This window comes from Somniosus microcephalus, chromosome 3 (assembly GCF_052327205.1).
Source record: "Somniosus microcephalus isolate GS21.2 chromosome 3, FLI_Smic_1.0, whole genome shotgun sequence".
Classification (NCBI taxonomy): domain Eukaryota; kingdom Metazoa; phylum Chordata; class Chondrichthyes; order Squaliformes; family Somniosidae; genus Somniosus; species Somniosus microcephalus.
The window spans coordinates 29,737,398-29,765,220 of NC_140989.1; the positions used below are offsets into that span (position 1 = coordinate 29,737,398).

Consider the following 27,823-nt stretch of genomic DNA (forward strand, 5'->3'; position numbering starts at 1 on the left):
CCACTCCCCCGTCCCCCCACCCTCCACACCCTCCCAACATGACTCAATTGCTCAGCAATGAAGCCACTGGCCTCAGCTCTGCGCCCACCCTTCACTGGGTTTCCCCACGCCAGGTCACCCTTTGGTTGGTGCAGCATGTCTCGGATCGAGAAGGCGGCAGCTTCCAGTCGGGAGACGAGCAGGAAGCCAAAGAAATGAAACTCCCGCCCGCCCGACCGCCAGCAAGCCCGCCCGCGGGAACCGTGTGGGCCCAGAGGCGAAGCGTTTGACTCGCGGCAGAGTTTCCGCTTCACGAGGGAGGCGCCCGCCGCCAGTGACTGCTTTGCTCGACTGAAGCCGCTCCTTTTTCTTTTAACCCTTCCATCGGCGAGCGGGTAACTTCACCCGTGACCACAATTAGTAAGGCTTTCGAAAGAAAATGCAGAGGGAGAATTTTTAAAAATAACTTTGTGCTGAAATCGTGCCAGCAACAGATTGAGTCGCGATTTAGAGGAAGGGGTAACAAAAAAAGGCAAAGAAAAACCCTTTGCCCGATTTTGCATTTGAGTTTTAATTGGCAGTCGATTCCACGTGGAACGCGAATCACTTAAAACCGCAAACTCGGAAAATCACTGGCCGCCAAATAAAACAAAAAAGGCAGCAATTAACTGCGGCAATTAAGTGCAGTAATTGACTGCCAATTAAGTGGTGTGTCTGCGTGGCTCTGTTTCAGTGAAAGTGGGAGTGATCTGTGAAAAGGAGACGCGTAAAAACACAAAGGCCCGGATTTTGCGGCCCGGCAGCGTAATTTGAGGATTACCCCGCCGGCATCCGAACGGGAATGCGCACTTACCCGATGGGGACCCTCCTTGGAGAACCTGCCGGCAGACGCTGGGTGGTAGAGGGCAGGGTGGTGGCCCACGGCTCCCAGGGGGTGCAGCGTGTGCGGGAGCGTACCTGGGATCACGTGGGCCGGTGCTCCAATCAGGACACCGAAGGTCACTCACTCACCCACCCACCCCCCATCCCGCCCCAGTCTCTCACTCACGAGCCAACCAAAATTTTTTATTGTGGGGAAATAACTTGCATACAAATGCTTGCAATATTCAAGTAAAATGCAGCAACTTTGTCTTTGCGTCCAAAAGCATAAATCGAGGGATGTTAATTTTGTATATTGTTGAAAATTTTTAGAGGAGTTTTCTATTCTGATGGGGGTTGATGGTAAGTTTGAGAGACTGGCTTGCAGTTTAAGCTTTTAAAATTAAATATGTACTTGGATTTCCAAAAGGTTACGCCGCTGCACCTGTTTGCGCCGGCTGTGACATTTTCAGGCGTAATTGCTGGGCAGTTGGTGGGCAATTAGCCCAACGTGGCGCCAGCAATTGGGATTTCCAAGGCGGTGCGGCTCAGCTTGACAGATCGCAAGTTCGGGATTCAGCGCGTGCGGAAATCCTGCGCTTGCTGTCCATCTCGAAGGCGGTATGACGGCGTACTCTCATACCCACCGCAAAATCCGGGTCACAGAGTGTAAAAGAGACTGACATTGTTGAGACGTGCGTGTGTGTGTGTGTGGGGTGTGTGTGTGTGTGTGTGTGTGTGTGTGCGCGTGCTTGGTGAAAAGACAGCCGAGGACTCATGAATTCTTCATGAGTGTGGCTGGGTGTGAGCTGGAGTGAGGAGGACATCCTCCAGCTAGCAAGAGGAAACAAAAACCTAAGTGGCTTTCAGCTGCAGTGCTTATTGTGGCTCCGACTCCAGCCGCTCTGGTTCTCAAAGAAACTTCTGTCAGAGACTCTCCGGAGATGAGGAAGAGGGTGGGGGAGGGAAACAATTCTTAATTTACTCCGCTGCGCTGAGAGGAGTCATTGATTTCAGACGGAGAGCCACTTACTGGGGGAAGGACGAGAGTTGGCAGAGACTCCACGGTGTGTGCTCGCTTTGACCAGTTTAATGGGGATCCTACAAGGACTTGCAGGCGGCCAAGAGAGGAGCTGGTGCGATCCCTGCAGCGGGGAGAGAGCTGCTATCTGCTGCATCCTCAAGCTCACAGCCTACCTCCTGCTGCAGGCAGGGGCTGCACGGGCAGGTGCCTGTGCCTAAGGGAAGCCGCCCGGGAGTCCGGCTGGATCATGTAGAGCAGGACGAACGAAGACAAGCGGGTGGGTGGGGAGGGGGGGTGGTGGGAGAGTGGATTAGGACAGAGAGCGAAAACCTAATTTGCAGCGAGCAGTATGGATTTTCAACTTGCAGTCGAAGGATTTTCTTCACCTGCCTCGGAGTCTGTGAAAAGTGCAAGGGATTCTAACCTTGCACAGGAATGAGAGGGGACTTGAATTGAGCTCGTTATCTGCTCGTTTCTGTGCAGGCTAGGGTTGCAGATGATGGACTGGTCCGCACTGTAAGTAAATGCCTTTCTTTGCTTGTTTATATCAGTTAACAGCACCCTCCGTGCATATTCAGTGTGTGTGTCTGTGGGCTTGTCAATACTGAAAGAGACTCGTAAATGTTGAATTGCTGGTTCCTGGTAATATAAAGTACCGTTCTATTTTCTGTGTAGTGTCCCACAAGGATTAGAACCAGGAAAGGTGAGGCAGCTGCAACAGACTGCCCGACACTTGGAGCTAATCTTTCTGCTAGTTAGTAATAGGGAAAGACTTGCATTTATATAGCGCCTTTCACAAACACCGGACGTCCCAAAGCGCTTTACAGCCAATGAAGTACTTTTTTTTGAAGTATAGTCAATGTTGTAATGTAGGAAACTCAGTAGCCAATTTGCGCACAGCAAGCTCCCACAAACAGCAATGTGATAATGCCTAGATAATCGCTTTTTGTTAGTGATGTTGACTGAGGGATAAATATTGGGCAGAACAACGGGGATAACTCCGCTGCTCTTCTTCGAAATAGTGCCATGGGATCTTTTACGTCCACTCTCAAGCCTCAGATTAACATCTCATCCGAAAGACGGCACCTCCGACAGTGCAGCACTCCCTCAGCACTGCACTGGGAGTGTCAGCCTAGATATTTGGGCTCAAGTCTCTGGAGTGGGACTTGAACCCACAGCCGCCTGACTCAGAAGGCAAGTGTGCTGCCCACTGAGCCACGGCTGACCCTGAGCAATGAGTGGTAAAGTGTTTCCTCCACATGAAGTGTAATCTGTCACCGTTTTCACGCTGTCATTGATTGTGAGCTGCACTTGTTTACCAGTAAATGATCAAAAACATGGATAATAATAAGCCCCCTTCCTTTTCTTTCTTTCCATATCTCCGAACTTTGAAGTAGAATTGCCTTTCGCTGTCCCATGCTTTGCCTTTGCGAGGTGGAGGGATTGCGCGTGACAAGTTCTGCAGAGTAAACCCCCGCGCCCCCCCCCCCCCGCAAACCCCGTGCGCTGTTAGCATTTGCGAGACGGAGTTAAAAGCCTGTAGTCAGGTCAGCGTGTGGTGCGATTTTCCTTGACTGCAGGAGAGATATCCCCGGTGTCCTGGCCGATATTTATCCCTCAGTCAAGATCACTGACACAGATTATCTGGGCATTATCAAATGGCTGTTTGTGGGAGCTTGCTGTGCGCAAATTGGCTGCCGGTTTCCTACATTACTACACTTCAAAAAGTACTTCATTGGCTGTGAAGCGCTTTGGGACACCTTGAGGTCGCGAAAGGCGCTAAATAAATGCAAGTCTTTCTTTCAATTCAGCCTTGATTGCAGTGTTACAGGATCGAGCCGAAGACCTTCAATCTTTTCGTGGTGGGTATGGAGCTGAGGTCTGGCGTCCTGAGATACTCCAGATCAAAGGGACCTGTCGTGAATGGTGTGAGTGAGTGAGCCCAGGCATTATTCTGGGACAGTAAGAAAAACTCACTGGCTAAAACAATGAATAAATAAATCAAATGAAGACGCATCTGAGCCAAGCACGGTTGGGGTTGAAAATAATCACCTCGTTAATTGATCTCTGTGGCCTGTCATTAGCAAATCATTACCGCTTTTCAGAGAGTACACTTGTTTGTCTGCAATCGATGGAGTCGTCTGCATTTAGTTGGATCAGTTGGTGCAAAGTGATGTCCTGGCTTCCATTGCGATCACACACGGGAGGGGAGAAGAGCAGGGGAGGGGAGGGGGTTGAATGAGGGGAGGGGGTGGGGGAGGGAGAGGTTGGGGGGGAGGGGGAGATGGGGAGGGGGAGGAGAGAAGGGAGGGTAAAGAAGGGGGAGACGGGGGGGGCATGGGTGGGAGAGGGGGTGGGGAGGAGAGAAGGGAGAGGGGGAGGGAGGGTAGGGAAGGGGGAGATGGGGAGGAGAGAAGGGAGAGGGGGAGGGAGGGTAAGGAAGGGGGAGGAGGCACGGGAGGGGGAGGTGGGAGGGGGTGGGGAGGAGAGAAGGGAGGGGGAGGGAGGGTAGGGGAGGGGCTGGGAGAGAGGGGAGGAGGGTGGGGGGAAGGGGCAGAAGAGGGAGTGTGTAGGGAGGGGAGGCTGTGGGAGAGGGGGGAGGGGTAGGAGAGGGAGGGGTGTAGTGGGAGGGGAGAGGAGGGTAGGGGTTGGGGGTAGGGTCAAGGGCATGGGGTGTGAGGGGGGAGGGAGAAGGGGAGGGGAGAGGAGAGGAGGGAATGGGGTGGGAGGGGTTTGGTGGAGGGGAGGGGGCTGGAGGGAACGGGCTGGGGGAGGGGAGGTGGAGGAGCTTCGGTTATTTTCCTTTCTGCCCTCGCCCACCTCCAACATAATAAAGTTGGTGCAAAGTGATGATTTGCTGAAGCCTGCGCTGTGCATGGTTTCCAGGCAAACCTGTTGCCTGATAGCGTGAACGGACTGCGCTGAAAGCTCGCCCGCCTTACTGCCGACTGCATCAGGTTGTTGTTGTTTGAGATGGCAGTGTAGCGTTTGGTTTGACGGTAATGTGGCGTGTCCTGTTTTGCTACGAATGGTTATAGGGCAGCTATTCAACATGATCTTACTCTGACTAATTATTGATACAAAAACCCACTGTTTTTTCAGATTTATTATTAAGTATACCAGTTGACCTCCTATGGCATTGCTCACATGCTTTCGGCGTCTGGAGTCCAGTTATGAAATTTTGGCTGCTGAGATGGCCTGTCCCTTTAAGGGGTCACTGCTCAGGTACTCCCTGCGGGGAAGCGGTCTCAGTCGGCACATTCTGTAGATTGGCGGTTGCTTGTAAATCCCTAGCTCTTAGCCTTGAGCCAGCGGGAAGGTGTAAAGCTCAGAAAAGCCAGCGGGAAGTGACTGTCTTTCTATATATGGTGGACGGTCCCAAGTATGATGCAAACGCGTCAGACACGTAGGCCCCGGATTTCCTCGGACACGTAAACAGGGTTTCCGGCGGACTCGCGATGAAGTCACGGGTTATACTGTGCGTGAGGCACACTGAAAGGAAAGTAAGATAGAAGGATGGACTGACTCACTTATACAGCGCCTTTCACAACCTCCGACCTTCCCAAAGCGCTTCACAGCTAATGAAGTACTTTTTTGAAGTGTAGCCACTGTTGTAAATGTAGGAAACGCGGCAGCTGATTTGCTCACAGCAAGCTCCACAAACCGCAATGTGATAATGACCAGATAATCTGTTTTTAGTGATGTTAATTGAGGATAAATATTGGCCAGGACACTGGGGATAACTCCCTTGCTCGTCTTCAAAATAGTGCTGTGGGATCTTCTACATCCACCTGAGAGAGCAGACGGGGCCTCGGTTTAACGTCTCATCCAAACGATTTGTAGCACTGACTGAGGCCAGCTAACTTGGCACCAGCCCCATATCAAACTTGGCTCTTCTTGGCCTACAGTGCCCCCCTCCCTCCCACTTTTTAATTTCTTTAGATTCTTTTTTATCTTTTTAGAGAAAAAAAGAGATTTCTTTCTTTCTTCCAACCAACTTCCGCCATGCTCCGTTTGCCAATTGGCACAGGCCGTGGGTGACCTGTGCCAGGCCGGTGCCAGTGCTGCCTTTGACAGAACACGAAGGTGGGGGGGAGGTGCTTCTATGGCAACCTGGGGTCGGCTGACCCCGCCGGTTCCCTCTGACCCTGTTGCTGAAGCCTGGGGCCTCTGCTCAGCACCGGTGACCCAGCCTGAGCGCTACGACACATCAGGCGTCAGGTCACAGGGGTCAAACGCTCACCCTCAGGGAGCCAAGTAGCGCAGTGTGTCGGCGTCTCCCACAATTTAAAGGGGTTTTGATAAAGTCAATAGGGAGAAACTATTTCCACTGGCGGGAGGATTGGTAACCAGAGGGCACAGATTTTAAGATAATTGGCAAAAATGCCGGTGGGGGTGAAGGAGAACTTTTTTTACCCAGCCATTTGTTACGATCCGGAACGCGCTGCCTGAAAGGGCGGGGGAAGCAGATTCAATAGTAACTTTCAAAAGGGAATTGGATAATTACTTGAAAAGGAAAAGGAAAAATTTGCAGAAGTATGGGGAAAGCTGGGGGACGGGGAGTGGGACTTAATGGAGAGCTCTTTCAAAGAGCCAGCACAGGCAGGATGGGCCAAATGGCCTCCTTCTATGCTGTAGAATTCTATATGTGGAAGCGAGGACCTTTAATGCATTGCACCATTTACTGACGGCCTGTTTGGTAATGGTTGTCCCCTACCCTCCTGCACCGATTGAAATCAGTCGCTCTGTCTCTGTACGTGAACATAGCACAGCATTAGGCAGCCTTGAGACGAAGCAGTTCTTGGCTCTCCCACCTGGCTGTCACCCATCCCCGGAAGTTGGGCATGAGGCAGGCTTGGCAGTTGATGTCGACAGTGCTGAATTGTTCACTCGCCTGAACTGGAGGCTAATGGAAATTACCGGTGGCAACATAAGCAGATGAATACTTAAACATTCTTCTGTCAGGCGCTTTAATGGAGGCGTTAGTCCCATTTAATATAAATTGGCTAATGACTGTTATTATCTCTGCACTCCTCCAATTCTGGCCTCTTTCGCACATCCCCGATTTTCATCGCTCCACCATCGGTAGCCGTGCCTTCAGCTGCCTAGGCCCTAAGCTCTGGAATTCCCTCCCTAAACCTCTCCGCCTCTCTACCTCTCCCTACTCCTTTAAGACGCTATTTAAAACCTACCTCTTTGACCATCTGCCCTAATATCTCCTTGTGTGGCTCGGTGCCAAATTTTGTTTGATAGTCGCTCCTGTGAAGCTCCTCGGGACGTTTTACTGCGTTAAAGGCCCTATATAAATGCAAGTTATTGTTAAAATTGGGGAGCGACTAATGCCAGAGTGTGAAGCTTCTGTCTGTGGATATTACCAATGGTCCTTTCTGGGTGACGGTATTAAATTGCACTTCAAAGTTCCCGGAAGAAGGAAAGTCATCAAACCCGAGGAGCTCCAGTCTCCTGCTCTTGTCAAACGCAAAGTGCCCTGGTCACCGAGCTATCTCAAATGTTGCTGGAAGTTGGCTTATTTCCTCAAAGATTAAACTGCATTCTTCAGTAGAGCCTGGAGAAATTGTTATATTGCAAGGACAGCCACCGCCAGCCAATTCACACTTCCTTCTTGACGCCTGACAAGCCCCCCTCTCGCACGTCCTGGCTGGTTCCTCGGTCTTATTTCCATTTTTCTTGGGCATTTGATGTGTTTTGTCTGTATAAGGTTTACATCTGAACCATTAATGGTTCGTAATCATGTTTAGTGCCAGCCCATCTTTTGTTGTGATATTCATTTCAGACAGCTTAATCTTTGACATGACCTCACAGCATAGCCTCAAATCCTTCATGTGGTGAGGCAAAATACAGATGGCCTGCTTAGTGCTTCACCAACCAGGTTGCCTAGCAACAGTGCCAGTAATTGAGATACATCTTGATGTCTGATTAAATTAATGTTACTTGCAACCATATTTACTCTTTTTTCCCCCTTCCTATATTAGTCTAATGATAACAATTGATTTTATTTACCGTTTGTGGAGCACTGTAAGCGGATTTGTTCAACAGGCCTTTAAATGGTGCACATCTGTTTTAGAGAACCCATTTAATTGTAACACGCTAATCCAAAAGTGTCTCGGTCATTTTTCATAAGGCCAAGAGCTTCCTTTAGCGCGCCGACCGGCCTTTTCGTGTTTGGGTCAAGTGGATTTGGGTGACCCGCGTTCTCTGAGGTGATTGACCCCTTTTAGTTCTCAGGACTGAGAGTTGCCAGAATATAATGTATGACAAGGTTTCCGTTTTTAAAGCTGGAGTTTGACACTCGCAGTTAGTAATGTACTGGATGATGCGATTACGATTTGCTGCGTTGCTAAGCGGCCGGTTATAGGTGCTACGTGATTTTCCCCCAGCCCCTTTCCCACACAGTGAGTGGGTTATCTCGGACGTATCTTCGGGAGGAGCCATCGAGTAGAAGACTGGGCCCAGGCTCCTGTCCACAGCAAAGAGTGGGGCGGAGAGGGGGCATTGGTTGGCAATTGAGCCCGGCCCCTTTCTCACGGACGGAGCAGCCAGCTCCAGAGGTGTCTGAGAGTAGATCGGCCGCCCACCCTCTTGAGTGATACATGGTTGTTGGGGGGGGGTGCAGCAAGGCTAGACCTAAAGAACGAGAGAATAGAGGCTTTTAGAACGGGAGGGTGTAAAAGAGATCTTCAGAACATCACTGCCTCCCAGTGAGAACCACGGTTCCGGATTTTATGCACACGAGTGTCATCAATGGCTCTGTGCGGAGAGCAAGAAGGAACCACAGCCCAGAGTGGAGTCAACCCTAGGATGCCTCATCTCACCCGGTCACGTCTGTGCAGTAGCTCTCCTCCTAGCAACCAGCTGGAGCTCGTCCTGTTGAATTCAGCAGGTCCGAGAGGTAGGCTGCTGTGGGGTTTCAACCCCGTGACCTGCTGGTTGCCTGGTTTAAGGTCCCGTAACATACGTCTGACTCTCTGCGGGAATTAGTCGCTGCTTGGGTTACTCTTACACAGGAGAAAGAAAGAAAGAGCTTGCATTTAGTTCAATCTTAGATTCTCATCACGACTCCTGATTTTAAAAAAAACGTAAAGCAGAAATGAATGGTAGAAAAAAGAAGTTGATTTTAAAAAGATCATCCTTGCATGTTCCAGCTAATATTAACAAACGTGCGTGCGGTGGACAGTTTTGACAGTCGAGCCTGGAATGGGCACTCAGCTGGTGAACCGCTGGACTGTCGGGCTTGGTGTTAGTCAGTTCAGTGGTCTCTTCCTTCCCCTTCTCCCTGCTGGTGCAGGCTGGTTCTCCCTGAGGGAGGGTTCAGCTGCCCACCTCCTCAAGTCTCTTTCATTTTTCACTGGGAAAATTCTTTGTTTCATCCTTTAAAAAAAAGTGACAACCTCTTTTAATGCATCTTTTTAATAAAAAATATATAATAATTTATTGCCCATCCCTCGTTGCCCTGAGAAGGTGATGGTGAGCCGCCTTCTTGAACCGGTGTTAACGTTTTTTTTATACAACTGAGTGGCTCGCTAGGCCACTTCAGGGATAGTTAAGATGCAACCGCATTGGTGCGGGACTGGAGTCACATGTAGGCCAGATCTGGGTGAGGATGCCAGGTGACATAAGAAAACTACTAGGTACTTGGTCTGAGTATTAAACAAGGCTTTAATCAACTGTTTTTCAGCATGGAGATCTAGTTGTGTCCTTCACTAGTTCCTGTTAAAGAATGTCCTGAGCAAGCTGGGCCCGTGCCCGAGTATTTATACTCTCCCTGGACAGCGCCACCAGCAGGCCGCCCAGTATCATTTCATAAGTCATTTTCACATGAATGACAAGATTCATGTCAGCAGGTTTTCCTTATTTAAGGAAGAATATACTTGCATTGGAGGCAGTTCAGAGACGATTCACTCGGTTGATTCCAGAGATGAGGGGGTTGACTTATGAGGAAAGGTTGAGCAGGCTGGGCCTATACTCATTGGAATTTAGAAGAATGAGAGGGGATCTTATTGAAACATATAAGATACTGAGGAGGCTCAACAAGGTAGATGCAGAGAGGATGTTTCCCCTCGTGGGGAAATCTAGTACTCGGGGGCATAGTTTCAGAATAAGGGGTTGCCCCTTTTAGAACTGAGATGAGGAGGAATTTCTTCTGAGGGTCATGAATCTTTGGAATTCTCTGCCCCAGAGAGCCGTGGAGGCTGGGTCATTCAATACATTTAAGGTGGAGATAGACAGATTTTTGCAAGATAAGGGAGTGAAGGGTTATGGGGAGCGGGCAGGGAAATAGCTTTGAGCCCAAGATCAGCCATGATCTTATTGAATGGCGGAGTAGGCTCGAGGGGCCAAGTGGCCTACTCCTGCTCCTATTTCTTATGTTCCCTAAAGGACATTAGTGAATCAGAGTGTTAAATAAACACTCAGCTGTTTTCAATGGGCTTGTACAATCCATGGATTGCTTTTCTGGGGGTGGAGATTGTGTGTGGGGGAGGGGGGGTTCACAGTTTGGGATGGGCTAGCTCTAAGTCAGTATTACATAGAATTACATAGAATATACAGCACAGAAACAGGCCATTCGGCCCAACCAGTCCATGCCGATGTTTATGCTCCACTCGAGCCTCCTCCCACATCTACTCATCAACTCTATCAGCGTAACCCTCTATTCCCTCCTCCCCATGTGCTTATCTAGCTTCTTCAGAATTCCCTATTTGATTTCTTGGTGACTATCTTATATTGATGGCCTCTTCTTTTGCTCTTTCCCCTCCAGTGGAAACACTCTCTCTGTGTCTACTCTATCAAAAAAGTATGGCCCTAACACAAATCTCACGTCAGTACTGCACCAGACAACTGAAAGACACAGCAGTTCTGTGATGGAACGGGACCGTACGGTGTCCGCCAGTATGCTTGAGGCCTTCCGTGACTGGTGGGCACCGCGGGTGACGGAGTGTCTCCCAGACACCAGCAGTAACATTATGATTTTACAAATTTCCTTTCGTTTTGTTGAAAGCACATTTTAAGTTTGAGTTTCTTTAGTGCCCCTTAGCCTCCAAACTAATATAGAAACATAGAAGATAGGAGCAGGAGTAGGCCATTCGGCCCCTCGAGCCTGCTCCGCCATTCAATGCGATCATGGCTGATCATCCAAATTCAGTACCCGGTCCCTGCTTTCTCCCCATACCTCTTGATCCCTTTAGCCTTAAGAAATATATCCAACTCCTTCTTGAATATATTTAATGAATTGGCCTCTACTGCCTTCTGTGGTAGAGAATTCCACAGGTTCACCACTTTCTGGGTGAAGAAATTCCTCCTCATTTCTGCCCTAAATGGCCTACCCCTTATCCTTAGACTTTGACCCCTGGTTCTGGACTCCCTGACCATCGGAAACATCCTTCCTGCATCTAGTCTGTCCAGTCCTGTCAGAATTTTATAAGTTTCAATGAGATCCCCTCTCATTCTTCTAATCTCTCCTCATACGTCATTCCTGCCATCCCAGGTATCAGCCTGGTGAATCTTCGCTGAACTCCTTCCATGGCAAGAACATCCTTCCTCAGATAAGGCGACCAAAACTGCACACAATACTCAAGATGTGGTCTCACCAAGGCCCTGTACAACTGCAGCAAGACATCCTTGTTCCTGTACTCAAACCCTCTCGCTACGAAGGCCAACATACCATTTGCCTTCTTAACCGCCTGCTGCACCTGCATGCTTACCTTCAGTGACTGGTGCACAAGGACACCCAGGTCTCGTTGCACTTCCCCTTCTCCCAATCTATTGCCATTCAGATAATAATCTGCCTTCCTGTTTTTGCCACCAAAGTGGATAACCTCACATTTATCACGTTATATTGCATCTGCCATGCTTCTGCCCAATCACCCAACCTGTCCAAATCATCCTGGAGTTTCTCGGCATCCTCCTCACAGCACACACGCCCACCCAACTTTGTGTCGTCTGCAAATTTGGAGATATTACATCTAGTTCCCTTGTCTAGATCATTAATATATATTGTGAATAGCTGGGGTCCAAGGACTGATCCCTGCGGTACCCCACTAGTCACTGCCTGCCACTCGGAAAAAGACCCGTTTATTCCAACTCTTTGCTTTCTGTCTGCCAACCAGTTCTCTATCCAAGTCAATACCTTGCCCCCAATCCCATGTGCCTTAACTTTACACGCTAATCTCTTATGCGGGACCTTATCGAAAGCCTTCTGAAAGTCCAAATACACCACATGCACTGGTTCTCCCTTATCTATTTTACCAGTTACATCCTCAAAAAATTCCAGTAGATTAGCCAAGCACGATTTACCTTTTGTAAATCCATGTTGACTTTGTCCGATCCTGTCACTCTTTTCCAAGTGCTCAGCTATTACATAATTTATAATGGACTCTAGCATTTTCCCCACTACCGATGTCAGGCTTACCGGTCTGTAATTCCCCGTTTTCTCTCTACCACCTTTTTTGAATAGTGGGGTAACATTAGCTACCCTCCAATCCAGATTCCATCGAATGTTGGAAGATGATCAGCAATGCATCTACTATTTCTAGGGCCACTTCCTTAAGTACCCTAGGATGTAGATTATCAGGCCCTGGGGATTTATCGGCCTTCAATTCCATCAATTTCCCTAACACCATTTCCCTACAAATACTGATTTCTTTCAGTTCCTCCCTTTCATCAGACCCTATGTTCCACGACATCTCTGGGAGGTTATTTGTGTCCTCCTTTGTGAAGACAGAACCAAAATATGTATTTAATTAATCAGCCGTGATGACGTAGCTATGCGGAGCAGGCACCCGTCCGAAATAGTTAGCGATGAGTGAGTGAGCTCCTTTTGAGAAGGAGCTGGTTACGAATGGGAGTGAAGGATATTGGCAGGGGTATAGACAGGCAATCAAACACTCAGTGGAAATGATGGTTGGGCAAGGCATATGTCAGCTGTGGAATTGAGCCAGTCAGGGTTGAACATTGGAGGCTGTATTGATCGTTGGACTGATGTGGCGTTCAATCAAAGTGCTGTGGAGAGGTTTATCTCTTTGGAGGTCTTGCCTTCTCCAGTCTCAAAGGTTTAAGTGTCTCTGATATTTGAAATTCTACATGTTCGGATGGAAAGAGGTTTGATGGTTCATCAAACCTTTTCTCATTCGGTGCTTTTGTCTTCAATAAAAAGGAGAAATGTTCTAATATTGGAAGAAAGAAATTAGTGAGAGGGATGAGACGGTTTACGTTAGGTCCACCATGGGCCCAGGTGGTAAAAGGATCAGGCGGGATCCTAGATTCAACTCCCGGTCTTCGCTGAATGACTTGATCGCTGACAGGACAGCAGCCGGGCCTGGAGGTTGGAATCAGTGCCCCTGGGCTAGGGAAGGGGCTAAACCAGCCAGGGATCCCATTCCTGATCGCTGTTCAGTGATTCCCTGCTGCAAAGTGGAAGTACTGACATTGTCTCAGAACAGGGATTGGGATTGGGTTATGAAGCCAACCATGGAAAATAACCCAGCAACCACCACTGTCTAGCTTGACGTATGGAGAATTGGCCACTGCAGCCATCAAACTATACCGCAGCAAGAGACAGTGCCTTCAGGAAAGGGGCAGAGAGAATCGGCAAACATATAAGGGGAAATTTTAACCCAAAATAACGGGTGGGTTGGGGTTGGGTGGGAGGTTAAAATGTTAAAAATACGAATCCTGACCCCAACCCGCCTCCAACCCGCCCACTTCCAGTTTTGATGAAGGTGGGACAGGGGCGGGAAACCAACCCGCTCCCAGGAGGTGGGTTGGCACTTTAAATATGATAATGATGTTGTAAGCCTCGGATTTAACCTGCCATAGTTACATTTCATTGCATTGTCCTTAACCTGTTTGGGGATCGGATCCCCACACCTCTCCTGGGGTTAGGGATCGGACCCCCCCTCCCCTCCCCACATCGGCCCCCCCCCGGGGTCGGGACTTGCACCTACCTGGGTTGCGGCCTCTTGTCCAGTGTTCCCTGCCCGACTGGAAGCCAGCCTGTCAATCTCCACCCCTTCCCCCCCCCCACCCCCCCCCCACCCCCACCGCACTCCCAATGAGTCTCCATGTAAAAATTCCGGCCATAGTTGCATTTCATTACATCATCCTTAAACATGTGATTCTCAGAAGCAACACCCATGGTAACCCGATCCCTGTGATAATGAATACTCTATCCATAGCAAAACCAAACCCACACTGAAATATAGTTAGGAGCCAATATTAACTTATAAAATTAATAACTTGTAACATATACAAGATATGCTCTTTACCAATAATATTGTGTGAAGCAAAATTCAATAGCACTGCAGTTTGAATCCTGTGGCACAACATGACTTCAATGCAAATGACCAAAACACAAGATAGATACAGATGAGGGGGACCATTATTCGGCCTTTTCTAGGCCTTTCAACCCACTGGGAACCTAATGTCCACCACAGCACCACCTGTTTCTTAAATAGTTCCTCAGCCTTCTGCCTTGTACATGGTACAATCACAAGAGCCATGCATCACTAACTTAAAATGCGAGAGGCGGGGACTTCACTCAGCCGCACAAACGGTGAGAAATCCCTTTTGGTATACACAACAAGAAATGTCACTGTGTTTTGGATGATGTTGATAAACCTCAGCCTTTGCTCTTGAGGTTAATGTTGTTAATTTGGACCCCCAGCGTGCTGCCGCCTTCTAACAGACTCGTAGCTACGTGCCGTTCTATATGTAGCTGATGCTCTTGTACTTGGGCCGAAGTTCATTGTACTGTACTATGGCTGTTTGTTTCTTTAAGGTAAGGGGAACTTCAGGGCTCCCAGTTGGGAGCCATGCTCAGAGGGAGTAGTGGGTTGGAGACAGAACTGCAGCTTCGCAGTGACGATTCTGCTCATCCAACCTCCCGTTGAGTGAAGCTTCCTGCTGCTGGGGGACATGGGATGGCTGCATTGATCCGGCCATGCTGTGCTGTAGCAGGGTGTTACCGTTTGTTCCATCCGCTCCCTCGCGGTCTCGTTCAACCTCGCTCCCTTCGCTCAGACGTCCAGCTGGTTAGAAGCTTCTTTTCCTGACCCTTTTTTTTCCTGTTTCTCCAGAGCCGCCCAGAAGCTCAACCTGTCTTCCAAGAAGAAGAAGCACCATCGGCCTCCCGCTCCGAATGTGTCCGAGCCCCCCCCGTTCCCGACCAGCTTCAGCGGCATTCTGCAGACGTCCCCGCCTCCGGCCCCACCATGCCTGCTCAGGGCCATCAGCAAGGTGAAGGACAACCCAGGGATGGGAAAGGTAAGCAGCAACGCGGCAGTCTGGGAGCACTACGCATGGGGTTGCCGACTTATTCCAGGGTTGTCCCGGAGTCTCCATTAATCTCCTGGGCACTGCTGCGAGCCACCCAGGAGAGAGAAATCAAAGGGGAACTTTAAAAAAAATTGTGTGTTTCTTTTCACTTTCTTTGAAGACTTTTGTTGATTAGTTATAAAAAAATATTGGCGATGGGGTGGGCGGGACAGCAGGTTTGTTGGACCCAATCAGGGTAACAAAGTGTCTGCTCGCTTTCCGATTGGCCGCATAAGAAGGTGAGGCGCCACGAGAATGCATTTTGGAAGGACTAACAAGGCAAGGGAATACACAATGAATGGTAGGACCCTAGGAAGGACAGAGGATCAGAGGGACCTTGGTGTGCATGTACATAGATCCCTGAAGGCAGCAGGACAGGTAGATAAGGTGGTTAAAAAGGCATATAGGATACTTGCCTTCATTAGCCAAGGCATAGAAAATAAGAGCAGGGAGGTTATGATGAAGCTGTACAAAACGCTAGTTAGGCCACAGCTGGAATACTGTATGCAGTTCTGGTCGCCACACTATAGGAAGGATGTGATTGCATTGGAGAGGGTGCAGAGGAGATTCACCAGGATGTTACCTGGGCTGGAGCGCTTCAGCTATGAAGAGAGACTGGACAGGCTGGGGTTGTTTTCCTTAGAGCAGAGAAGGCTGAGGGGGGACCTGATTGAGGTGTACAAAATTATGAGGGCCATAGATAGGGTAGATAGAAAGGAACTTTTCCCCTTAGTAGAGGGGTCAATAACCAGGGGGCATAGTTTCAAGGTAAAGGGCAGGAGGTTTAGAGGGGATTTGAGGAAAAACTTTTTCACCCAGAGGGTGGTTGGAATCTGGAACTCACTGCCTGAAAGGGTGGTAGAGGCAGGAACCCTCACAACATTCAAGAAGCATTTAGATAAGCACTTGAAACGCCATAGCATACAAGGCTACGGACCAAGTGCTGGAAAATGGGATTAGAATAGACAGGGCTTGATGGCCGGCATGGACACGATTGGCCGAATGGCCTCTTCCTGTGCTGTATAACTCTATCTATGACTCTATGATCAATGGCGGGAGCGCAGGGGCGGGGCAGTTGGAAGCGGGAGGTCATGTGATAACACCTCCCGAATTACGTCCAGCCAGAAGTTGGCGACCCTGGGCTCCCGTCAGAAGTGCCACAAGTAATGAGGCGCTCGGCAATTAGACTCAGTCTGCCGCGGGCTTATCTCTCGGCTCGTAACTGGGGAGAGATTGCTGCACGCCCGGACACAAACTCTGATCTATTCTGACCAGCTGGCATTGGGCCACAAAAGCACTCTGGCTAAACGTCACCTGACAGAAGAGCCAGCATTTTTAAATGCACAAGGAGGAATGGGCCAGCTCTGCACTGAAGAGCTGGCGAGCCCTTCTACCAACTAACAACTTGGTTAATTGAATCGGTTCTGTATTTATTTTCCATTTATTTGTTGCTGTTTATGGCCCTTCTCCCGTCAGGAACTGGAGTGTCTACGTTTGGAATAAAAAATTACATAATGTAGGACTAACCAGGGGATTAGAGTCGACAGGAAAACCATTTAATGGTCATTTTCTTCCTACCAGTTTTCCCTCCCTATTTATTGCCCTCCTCCCCACCACCCCCCCCTTGCTTGGTTCGGTTCAGTGGGCGCTGGGTACCCTAATACCTTGCCCAAGTGGCCGCTGATGTAAAAAGACTGCTGAGCACTTGGTTTGAGTATAAAACCAGGCTTTAATCAACTGTTTCACAACCATGAGATTCTAGTTACATCACTAGTTCCTGGTTACAGAAACATCCTCAGCAAGCTGGGCCCACACCCGAGTATTTATACTCCTTGGACGGCGCCACCAGCTGGCCGCCCAGTGTTACTTCATGAGTCATGATAAGATTCATGACAGCCGCCATTGACAGTGAACCTTGCCGGGTATTCGACCAGAGGAACATCTCACCCGGCGCCCGTAAGGCCACAGTCCCAGCAGGGGCTCGCTGGGTACAGATCAGGAGCTAGAGCCGGGCTAGATTTCCCACCGAGGGTGGCGCGGGCCCATTGTAGCTGCACCGTGTGAGCGCGGAATCGGCACCGACCCCGGGGGGGATTTAACCTGGAACCTCCTTGGTGTGCGTGGCTCAGCTACGCGGTGGATAAACTCACCTGGGGAGGTGAGTGAGTGGGAGTGAGCGGTTTGAATGTCATATTAGAATGTCATCTTTGGCATAGTGGAGTGGTAATACTGATGTTCCGTTCACTCCACTGAGCTCATGCTGTTGGATAATTCCTTCTTTACCCTTTTAACAGATTTGGGGTTGGACCTTTCTAAGTGGTAAGAGTAAAAATCAGAGAGAGAGAGAGTCATCATTGGGTGATGTTCATAGTATCATGATACAGCACAGAAGGAGGCCATTTGGCCCATCGTGCCTGTGCAGGCTCCTTGGTAGAGCTATCCAATTAAGGACTCGATGGGCCGAATGGCCTCCTTCTGTGCCGTTATGACTCTATGCGCTGGATTTTATCAATGGAGGTGAGTAGGAGGCGGGACTCCCACTTTTGGGGTTGTAGTCCCGCCTCCATCCAACCCACTCAATTTTCCCTTGATTGACCTTGTTGAGCCCGCCCAACAGGTGACGTCACAGATTGACATTTCATCTGTCAAGAGTTTTTGACAGATGAAATATCAGCGTTTGACAGCTCTTTGAAGCTGTCAAACACTGACAATCTGTACTCTTAAGTTAATTCCTTCCTCTCAGGCTGATTTAAGAGATCTCTCCAGAACAGAAAGCAGAGGCTGCAACTTTTGAGAGCTCACGGCCATTCTGCTTTCTGTGCCGGTGAGATGAGGGACTCCCGAGACCTGAAGGAAGGAAGCCTGCATTAGTAAGTAAAGGTAAGTAAAACTTATTTAAACACTTTATACACACACCAAACACACTTACCTCTGCACTCATGCACCCATCACTCACCTGAACATCGGACATCTCGAACCCTCCAAGTCCTTCAGCCCGACGGTCCGCCTTGCTAACTTGCCGTGGTTTGGAGCCATCGGGCAGCCCACACTTCAGAGATAAAAATAGGGATTAGGCTAAAAACTGCCTGTTAACTAGCTGTTAACAGGCAGTTAATTGGCACTAACCCCCTTCCCGCCTTGGGGAGGCGGCTCCCAGCACAGGTCAGGTACCCGCCTCCTGGGAAACGGGCATGGAGGCAGGTTGGGGGCGGGATGGGTTCATGCCCCCCGATTTCGCAATTTTAACCCCCCACACGCCTCCAATCCCGCCTCAATGGCCCGGTGAAATTCGAGCCCTATGACTCTAATCCCACTCCCCCGCTCTTACCCCATAGCCCTGTAAAAATTTTTCCCATCAAGTATTTATCCAATTCCCTTTTGAAAGTTACTATTGAATCTGCTTCCTCCACCCTTCCAGGCAGCGCATTCCAGATCACAACAGCTCGCTGCATAAAAAAAAGTTTCCGCATGTCATCTCTGGTTCTTTTGCCAATCACCGTAAATCAATGTCTTCTGGTTACCGACCCTCCTGCCAGTGGATACAGGTTCTCCTTATTTACTCTATCAAAACCCCTTCATGATTTTGAATGCCTCTATCAAATCTCCTCTTAACCTTCACTGCTCCAAGGAGAACAACCCAGGCTTCTCCAGTCTCTCCACAACCTCTTGGCAACAGGTCAAGGTTGAGATTGGCACAAACCGGGGAGCTGGTCACCTGCTTTCCCTGTCACGACAGGAGGCACCTGATTCATGGAGATGAAAAGCAAAAGAAAGAAATAGTTGTGGTAACTAAGGGATGATATACCTCAGTAAAAAAAATTTTAGGTACCTTAGGCAGGTGTCTCTAGGCCGTAGTGCCAAGATTGTCAGCACAGACTTTATTTAAAATGATGTCTCATTTTTGGCTCAAGGATAGAACCCAATTGTGCCTTTGTCCATTGACCCCCATTGTCCTCACCTTTATGCAGTTTTGGAAGACTGGTTCATAACTCAAGCCATCAGAGCCGTGAGATACCACAGGGATCGCTGTCCACATAGGAAACATTGCTTAAGATGTGGCCTACACTGGAACAATGGCCCCTCACAGCAGAATGTAGCGAGCAGGGTGTTGCACACAGCCCGGAAGGATGGCTTTTTTCAGTGTGAGCCAAGTGTGGATAATGACTAGTTATAAAACAGACTGCCCCTGCTTTACTTTTTACAACAAGGCTGCTATTAGTTTCTGACAGTACACAGGCAAAGTGCACAGGAACGCGTTACACAAAAGAAGACCAGAGCCCCGGATTGACTTCAAGGGACATAAGGCCAAACTTCCCGCTTGCACGCTCCCGGCGCGGAGCCGTAACCACCATGAGCGCGCATTGGGAAATTGTGCTTGTGCTGTTGGGTTAGGGTCACTAACCCTCCAGGATTGTCCTGGAGTCTCCAGGAATTAGAGATTAATCTCCCGGACACTGCGTTAGGGTGTCCCAGGAGAAAAATCATAGGGGCATTTAAAAAAGTTATCTTTTTTTCCCCTTATTTTCTTTGAACACTTTATTAGTTATAAAGATATTGGAGATGGGGGATAAAAGGCTGAGGGGGGAATTTTCTGGTGGGGGGGGAGTGTGGGGGGCGGTGGACAGTGGGCAGGATTGGTGGCGGGTCGTGTGGGAAATTCGATTTTTTTGACAGCGGGTCAGGACACCGCTGTCAACCCGCCGCAACGTGCTTTTCCCAATGTCAGGTCTGTCAGCGCTGAGCAGACCCGGACAGACCCAACTGGCAGTGGCGGCCAACCCAATTAAACTCATTAGCATCTAGTTCACAGATGATTAACCGGCTTTTTTAATTTACCTTTTGACTTTAACTTCATGGCCACAGGAACCACACTGTTCGGGGACCACGGCTGTCAACCTGAGGCGGGAGTTCAGTGGCCATTGCTCCAGCTGATTTCTTGATAGCTTCAAATATACAGTAAAAGCTCCCACCTGACAGATCATCACTTTCCTCAGCCACAAGCTGTTTCTCAGTCCATTTCCAGCACAGATTCTGCAGACTTTCCACTTTCCACTCTTCATCCACTCTCACCTCATTGGAAGAACTCTCACCATTGACAGAATGCTTCTGTCATCTTTACTTTACCTGCCATCTATTCCATTAACATCGGTGCCCTTTATACTCTCTCACCTTGGTCTTCAGAATCTGACCACAATCAGCCCCAACACCAGCAGCACCAACAACAACACCAACCTTCTCCGCAATCACCTGATGCTACACAGGACACAGGGCATCAGCACCCAATCACATTGCTGCCCGGGAGGCCAGGGATGGCCTCACCATGGCCAGATTTACTTCACTTGGCGCTGTAAACCCATATGGCTGCCACATGATGCGCCAGGTTGGCACCACTCCACACCAACACCATAAAGCATCCCTACAATGTTCAAGCCATTCCTTTCACACTCATCACCACTGTGGGGGGTACCATTATGTCTCACCATTCACTGCAACTCACTAAGTCACTTCCAAAGGTGCACACAAATCTGTCCAAGAATTCAAAGTGTTGAAAATAAAGGTTTCAATGTTTGACCACATTAACAGAAACTTTACATGAACATTGGATAAAACACAGCCAAGTGCCTACCTTTTGTGTGTTGTTAGTTGGTATGATTGCGCTTGGATGAGGGTGAGTGTGAGGGGTGGCTAGTGAGATGGGGATGTGATAATGTAGATAGAGAGGGATGGGTGGAGGTGCAAGCTAAGTTGGTGTGAGTAAGAATGTGCAAGAGTAGGGTAGGGAAGGCAGAGTGATGGGGATGTGATGAGAGGCACAGCAGGATGAGGTTGCGAGTGGCTTTGTACTAACATTTCATGATGTAATGAGATCATTGAAAGGTTTGTGCCACTGCAGCCTGGTCCTCCTGACCACATCCCTGCTTGTGCCCTTTGGTGCAATGTGCAACCAGGCTGCGTTGGTCTCCTGGGGAGGTCTCTTCTGCCCGTTGGAAGGGAAGAGAACCTCCCTGCGTGCTCTGACTCCCTCCATAAGCATAGGAAGAAAGTCATGGGAGAACCTGGGTGCAGCCCTGCACCTCTGTGCAGTGATTGTCAGTGTTTGCAGCACTTCAATGCTGTAGAACACTGACAGCACAAATGTCAAAAGAAAGTTGGCCATGGTCGCTTTAAGGAAACTGGCTGATGACGCATCATGAATGACGTCATCAGACCCGCTTCCTCTAATTGGACCGGGAAGCACGCTGGGCGGGGCTTAACAAGCCCTAGCAACAGAATTTCATTTTACAGAGCGGGATGGAGCCAGTAGCGGGGTCGGGACCCGCCACTGACGTCGCCCGCCACGGACCCGCTGAGGTCGGGAAAATCTCAGCCTGAGAGTCAGGAATCATCCGTTCGCTTTCCAATTGGCCGTGGTAAGGCGGGGTGCCACGAAGATGCACGTGTCGGGCGACCAATGGCAGAGGAGGGAAGGGGGGGCGGGGCAATTGGAGGCGGGAGGTCATGTGATGAAACCTCCAGGATAATGTCCAATCAGAGTTCTTAACTGTAGCGAGGTTCCTTGCCGGAAGATGTGCTTGCGGGAACGTTACCCTATAGGAGGAGGAGCAAGCCATTGAGCTTGCACTGCCATTTTGTTACCATAGAAGCATAGAAGATAGGAGCAGGAGTAGGCCATTTGGCCCCTCGAGCCTGCTCTGCCATTCAATGCGATCATGGCTGACCATCCAAACTCAGTACCCTGTCCCTGCTTTCTCCCCATACCCCTTGATCCCTTTAGCCTTAAGAAATATATCTGACTCCTTCTTGAATATATTTAATGAATTGGCCTCTACTGCCTTCTGTGGTAGAGAATTCCACAGGTTCACCACTCTCTGGGTGAAGAAATTCCTCCTCATCTCTGTCCTAAATGGCTTACCCCTTATCCTTAGACTGTGACCCCTGGTTCTGGACTCTCCGACCATCGGGAACATCCTTCCTGCATCTAGTCTGTCCAGTCCTGTCAAAATTTTATAGTTGACAGTTCCTATCAGTTCCCTACCATCTCTCCCATTTCCCTTTTAATACCCTTCCTACCTTTTTAATCTCTTTGTATATGGGATTGTGCTTGTATGTTCTGGTAGTCTGGTTGAATTTTATATCTGACAGGCGCGGTGGTGTCATTTCATAAATAACTCCTGCGAAGAGAAAAATAGGTTATTCTTGCCCCTTGAGTGAGCATCTATTTTAATTAAATTTGCTGTACATTAAGAAACAGAACTGGAGTGAATGTTTGTGCTGATCAAAGGAAACGATGTCGGTGCTAGATAATCAAAGACATTTATCACCAGTGTCAGCATCAGGCGGCACTCCCAGGTCAGGTATAACCGAGGGAGATGAAGAGCAGATCGTACGCTCGCTCCGGCTGCAACACAGTGCCTGAGCTCCAACCTTAAACGAGGAGCAGCTCCCCCACCCCGCCCTTCCATTTCCCACACCCAGCCATCCTTACCATCCCCGTGAGCGAGGTTGGCTATTTACTGTCCTGTTATCGGCGGTTACATGCTGTGACTCCCAACTGGTTAAAAACTGTCGCAGCTCATTTCACCGAGGACCTTTTACAACTCGCCGAGGGAGAAAGATTTTCAGTCAGGCTGACGTCGGTTTGGATTCAGACTCAGCCAGGTGTCGAATGTTTTTTGAAAATGAATACTTTTTTAATAGAGAGTTTTCACCACTGCTGTGAGCTCTGAGACAGTCCAGCCGAGATAGCAGTCCCCCCCAGCCCGAGAGCGAAAGAGGAAGCAGGGAGCTTGCATTAATATAGCGCATTTCACGTCCTCAGGACTCCGCAAAACGCTTCACAGCCAATGAAGTACTTCTGAAGTGTAGTCACGGTTATAATTAGGCAATTTGTGCACAGCAAGCTCCCACAAACAGCAATGCGATAATAACCAGATAATCCATTTCAGAGTCGAGCCTCGGTGTCGTCATCAGGGCCCGATCTGCCTCTGTAACAAGTGAAACAAATCAAGTTAACCAATTGTTGAATTAAAGGCTGGTGTGCTGCAGCGATTAATTTTGTTTTAGTGGGTCAATAATTGACTTTAATTTGAATTGCACTGCAGATGTCACTACTGTATTTGACTTAATCAGTGGTGATTATGGAAAGCACCCGAGTACCATATAATTACAGGATCTCCCGCTACCGTACTCACGTTAAGTCAGTTAGGTATTGTGGTCAGGGGAGCGGAGTGTGGGTATATTTTGGTGGGCTGGGCACTGGGGGGTGGGGGGTGCAGGGTGCATAGCTGAGGTGTGTAAGTTGGGCTCTAGGTTGAAGGGGGTGGGCAGGGGGTTCGAGGCTGGGGTGTAACATACCTGGAGAGTAAAAGGATAGCATAGCTTTAATTCCTATTATTATGCATTTGCTACCATTTCATCCCACGTGAGTGACCATTGGAGAGCAAGAAAGCAGCAGAGGTGGTTGCCAAAATGTTAAAATGCACGTTAAAGGGAGAGTGAGTGGGGGGGAATAAAGCGCATTGTACCGACCGATGGCAAATTTGTCGAATAGCCGCGCGATCTGATGGTCAGCACAAGATGCTGGGAGGTCCTAGTGAAGCGAGGCCTTGGGTAGAGAGAGGAACTCCCTGGAGATATTGGGGGAGCAATGGAGACGTGCTATTTGTACAGATGCTCAGCATGACGTGAATTGCCGCGCATGCACAGAGGACTATAAGAGGTACCGAGGCACAGAAACGTTGCGTGTGCTCAAAAGGATGGGAAATTACTGGATGAGAAAGTGGAGCCTGAGAGAGAGCGAGGCAGGTTTGTGAGGGATTGGGGAATGGTCGGAGTCATTATTAAGATGTTAAGGGTTATGTGTAGTGCTTCGTTTGAGAATTATATGGAGGGATTTGAACAGAAGGATTTTAACAACTACTAACGGCAAGAAAGAAGATAAGATGGAATAAAACCACAATATATCGATATTGTCGTAAAAATGTAAGGAGACACAGCAGTGATTTTAAGGTCATTATCTCAGGCTTTAAACTGTGAGCTTTATCGTTTCTCTTCAAAGAGCTTATTGCCCAGCAATCATAAGCATCATTCTCTATATAAAGAAAAATGTCTTTCTCTCTTTCACTATCTATCCATGAGTCAGTATTGGCTAACACATGTACTATCCAGTGACCCTTGCTGTGCAGCGCAAGGTCAGGCTGGGCTGCGATGCTCACCACAGTTCAACAGCCTATTGACACTCCCTGACTAGACTTAAAGCAGCGTCTCCTTGGGCGAGGTACCGGGGGAGGAACCGGTGCCCGTGGTAAACCCCAGCAGGTGTCAGTGCCTTTCCGCAGAGCAGAATACGGAGAATTTTTGTTTTGAATGAGAGAGCACCACCCAGAAGCCGCTGTGCAGGCCTGGGCACGGACTTTGGGTGCGTTTTAACTAGTTTAACTTGCATCACGACACTCAAGGGCAAATTTGACTGTTTCTACAGGTAGAGTCAGCTGTGCTGTCAGCTGCAGACTGCGTAGCCAGTTCATTCTCACTCTGGCAGGAGGCACTTCCTGGGCTCAACACAGACGCACAAAGGATAGACGACTTCCACAGTGTCTATGATGAAAAAGAAGGCAGTCAGGCAGATGCAATTACCTCCCAGGCGGGAGGTTAATCAGATGGAAGTAGTACATTTTTTTGCTAATTCGTTTGTGTCAAGTGATCTGATTGATAGTATTTTAAGCTGTGCCATAGATCACTGCGCTGCACGATCATCCTACATTACTCCACATACGGCAGCGCTGCCTTGTAAGTTATGGCTGAAGGACTTAAGCGACTGTACCTCATTTGATTCAAGCACAAAGTTGTACACGTCAGCCCATGGTCATCAGTTTAAAGGAATAGTGTGAGGAAGGTCCAGACAAATATAATTTAAAGAAAGGAAGAAAAGACTTAGGAACAGGAACAGGCCATTCAGCCCCTCGAGCCTGTTCCGCCATTCAATGAGATCATGGCTGATCTGTGACCTAACTCCAATTACCCGCCTTTGCCCCATATCCCTTAATGGCCCAGAAATTAGGATCGGGGGCTTGCCGCGCGTGCAAGCCCCCGATGTGCACTCACCCTGCGCGCCGACATCTGAAGCCTGGACCTGCTTGGAATTCCTGTCACTGGCCCGGTTCAGATGTCGGCACAATGTGCTTGCCTGATCCAGCGGCGTAGTTAGTGCGATGTGCCGGCTGGGATCAGGTGAGCACTGTGCAGCCAATCAGGGGAGGGGAAACTTCATTCATGAGTTTGATAGTAAGAACTGTCAAACTCATGAAAAGTACGGGCACCCAAAAGACTAGTTTAACTTTAAATAAAATTTTAAAAAACATCCCAATAATTAAATAAACTATAAATAACTTTAAAAAACTATTTTAAACAATTAATCAAATTTTTGAAAAAAATAATTTTTTAAGAAATCGGGTCAAAAAATAAACTTACCTTACTGTCAAGTCCTTAAAAACAATAAAGCTGTGGAAAAAATGTTATAGTTTTAAATAATAGACCACTTACCTTAAAGAATCAAGTCCTTACGTCTCCTTTTTACATTTCTAAAAAGTTCAGGCCCTTGCACACGGGCAAACTTGTCAAAAAGAAGGAAGTTCAACGCGTGCGCGCAGAGTCCTGCGTGCACGCGTTGGACCTCTGAACCCCTTGGAGGAAATGCCGGTTTCCCGCGCATGCGCTGTGTATGCTGAAATCCGGCACTTCCAACGGGCCCACGCGTGAGTACCCCGTCCGTACTCACGCGTTGGGACCGGAATTACTGGCCCAATACCTTTGGTTAATAAAAATCTATCAATCCCAGATTTAAAATTAACAATTGACCTGGAGTTAACTGTTGTTTGCAGAAGAGAGCTCCAAACTTCTACCACCCTTTGTGTGTAGACGTGTTTCCTAACTTCACTCCTGAAAGGTCTGGCTCTAATTTTTAGACTGTGCCCCCTAGTCCTAGACTCCCCAACCAGCGGAAATAGTTTCTCTCTATCGACTCTAAGTTTCCCTTACTTGCATTTATAAAGCATCTTTTGCGATCTCAGGACGTCCCAAAGTGCTTTACAGTCAACAAAGTACTTTTTGAAGTGTAGTCACTGTTGTAATGTGGGAAACGTGGCAGCCAATTTGCGCACAGCAAGCTCCCACAAACAGCAATGTGATAATGACCAGATAATCCGTTTTCGTGATGTTGGTTGAGGGATAAATATTGGCCAGGACAACAGGGATAGCTCCCCTGCTCTTCTTCGAAAAATGTTTACGTCCACCTTAGAGGGCAGACAGGGCCTCGGTTTAAGGTCTTGTCTGAAAGACAACACCTCCGACCATGCAGCACTCTGTCAGTACTGCATTGGAGTGTCAACTTAGAGTTTGCTCTCAAGTCTCTGGAGTGGGATTTGAACCCACAACCGTCTAACTTGGAGGCGGGAGTGCTTCCCACTGAGCCACGGCTGACACCGAACCTTCACCTTCGATCTGAAATAAAATTAAATGAAGCTCCCCTGATGGAACCCTGACCTGTGCTAAATTAGTTGATTCCTGCCCAATACAGTAGCTAGATGACAACTGACCCCAGCAACCTTGGGCTAAGGAGGGGAATTCCTGGGAGGGTTCAAATTCCTAAATGCCACCCAATGACCAAGTGATGGAACGCATGCACGTGGATGTTAGATGAGGCAAGACATTTCAAGTTAACTTTAATGCCCGTGCAATGGATCTGTACAAAGCACACAAAGGGTGATCAGCCATGGAAGAGAGAAGCTGGAAGTTAAAGGCCTCATTGTTATTCAGTTGGGAGCAATAGTTGGCCTTTGGCCTTCAACTTTGGCAATAATATCGGGCGTAATTTGTGAATTAAATAGATGTGCCAATAATTCCCTTGGTTCTTTGATAGCTATTGCACATACTGGGGGAGAAATTCAGTATCACCCTGTTGGCTTCTATCGCCCCTGGAGGTGATTGGAGCGCTAAATCAGGCGCTACACACCTCTCTTAAGGCGCTAACACCGAGGAGCGAGGCACTAACTCAGAGCGCTGGTGAAGCTCATGTGATGTCAGTCAGCAATGGAACACAGACACACTGGCGCCGGCCAGTTCTTAAAGTGGAGTGTCGATCTTGCTCTCCATCCACACCCTGCTCATTGCAGCCTTAAATCTCGGCCTGGAGAGACCTGTACATCAAATCTGTTGAAAAGAACAATGGAGAGGCCCAGGGAAAGATGTCAGACTGCAGCCCCCATAGTCTCTTCTAAATTGATGCAAGGAAGATCAAATCAAAATGAACCTGCAAAGTGCTGCTCTCCAGAAGTCTCTCTCTCTCAGAATGCATGGTGCAAAAATGTCGCAGACAAAAAAAGGCAGGAAGCGGTCGCCTTTAAATAGCGCTCCCCCAGTCCCTTCCCGGCTACAAAACGCTCCCCTCAACCTGTCGTTGCTAGCGGCAGGCGGTAAGGCAGGGGGCGCCACTCAATATCCGGTCCAGGGCGCTACCGGGGCATTGCACACTCGACTGATGTCACGATCAACGGGCGCAGGAGATCGTGGCGGTAGTGTTTAGCACCGCCGCCAAATGCCTGGTCAATTTCGCGAGCGGTGCAAACATCGCCGCGC

At 48.9% G+C, this 27,823-nt stretch overlaps 1 protein-coding gene and 1 long non-coding RNA gene across 2 annotated transcripts in view; one reads left to right on the forward strand and one right to left on the reverse strand.

Moving 5' to 3' along the window:
* The window catches only part of kif26ba (kinesin family member 26Ba), an 891,296-nt gene that overhangs the window by 264,534 nt on the left and 598,939 nt on the right, over positions 1 to 27,823 (forward strand). The window contains exon 5 of the mRNA XM_085979789.1: positions 14,953 to 15,139. Within this exon, the coding sequence (XP_085835915.1) occupies positions 14,953 to 15,139 (187 nt within the window). The remainder of the gene's footprint in view (positions 1 to 14,952; positions 15,140 to 27,823) is intronic.
* LOC147120946 (uncharacterized) overlaps positions 8,986 to 27,823 on the reverse strand; it is a 48,530-nt gene continuing 29,692 nt past the window's right edge. Inside the window, exons 2-3 of the long non-coding RNA XR_015075914.1 lie at positions 22,262 to 22,362; positions 8,986 to 9,250 (exon numbers count right to left, since the gene is read on the reverse strand). This is a non-coding gene — a long non-coding RNA (uncharacterized LOC147120946). The remainder of the gene's footprint in view (positions 9,251 to 22,261; positions 22,363 to 27,823) is intronic.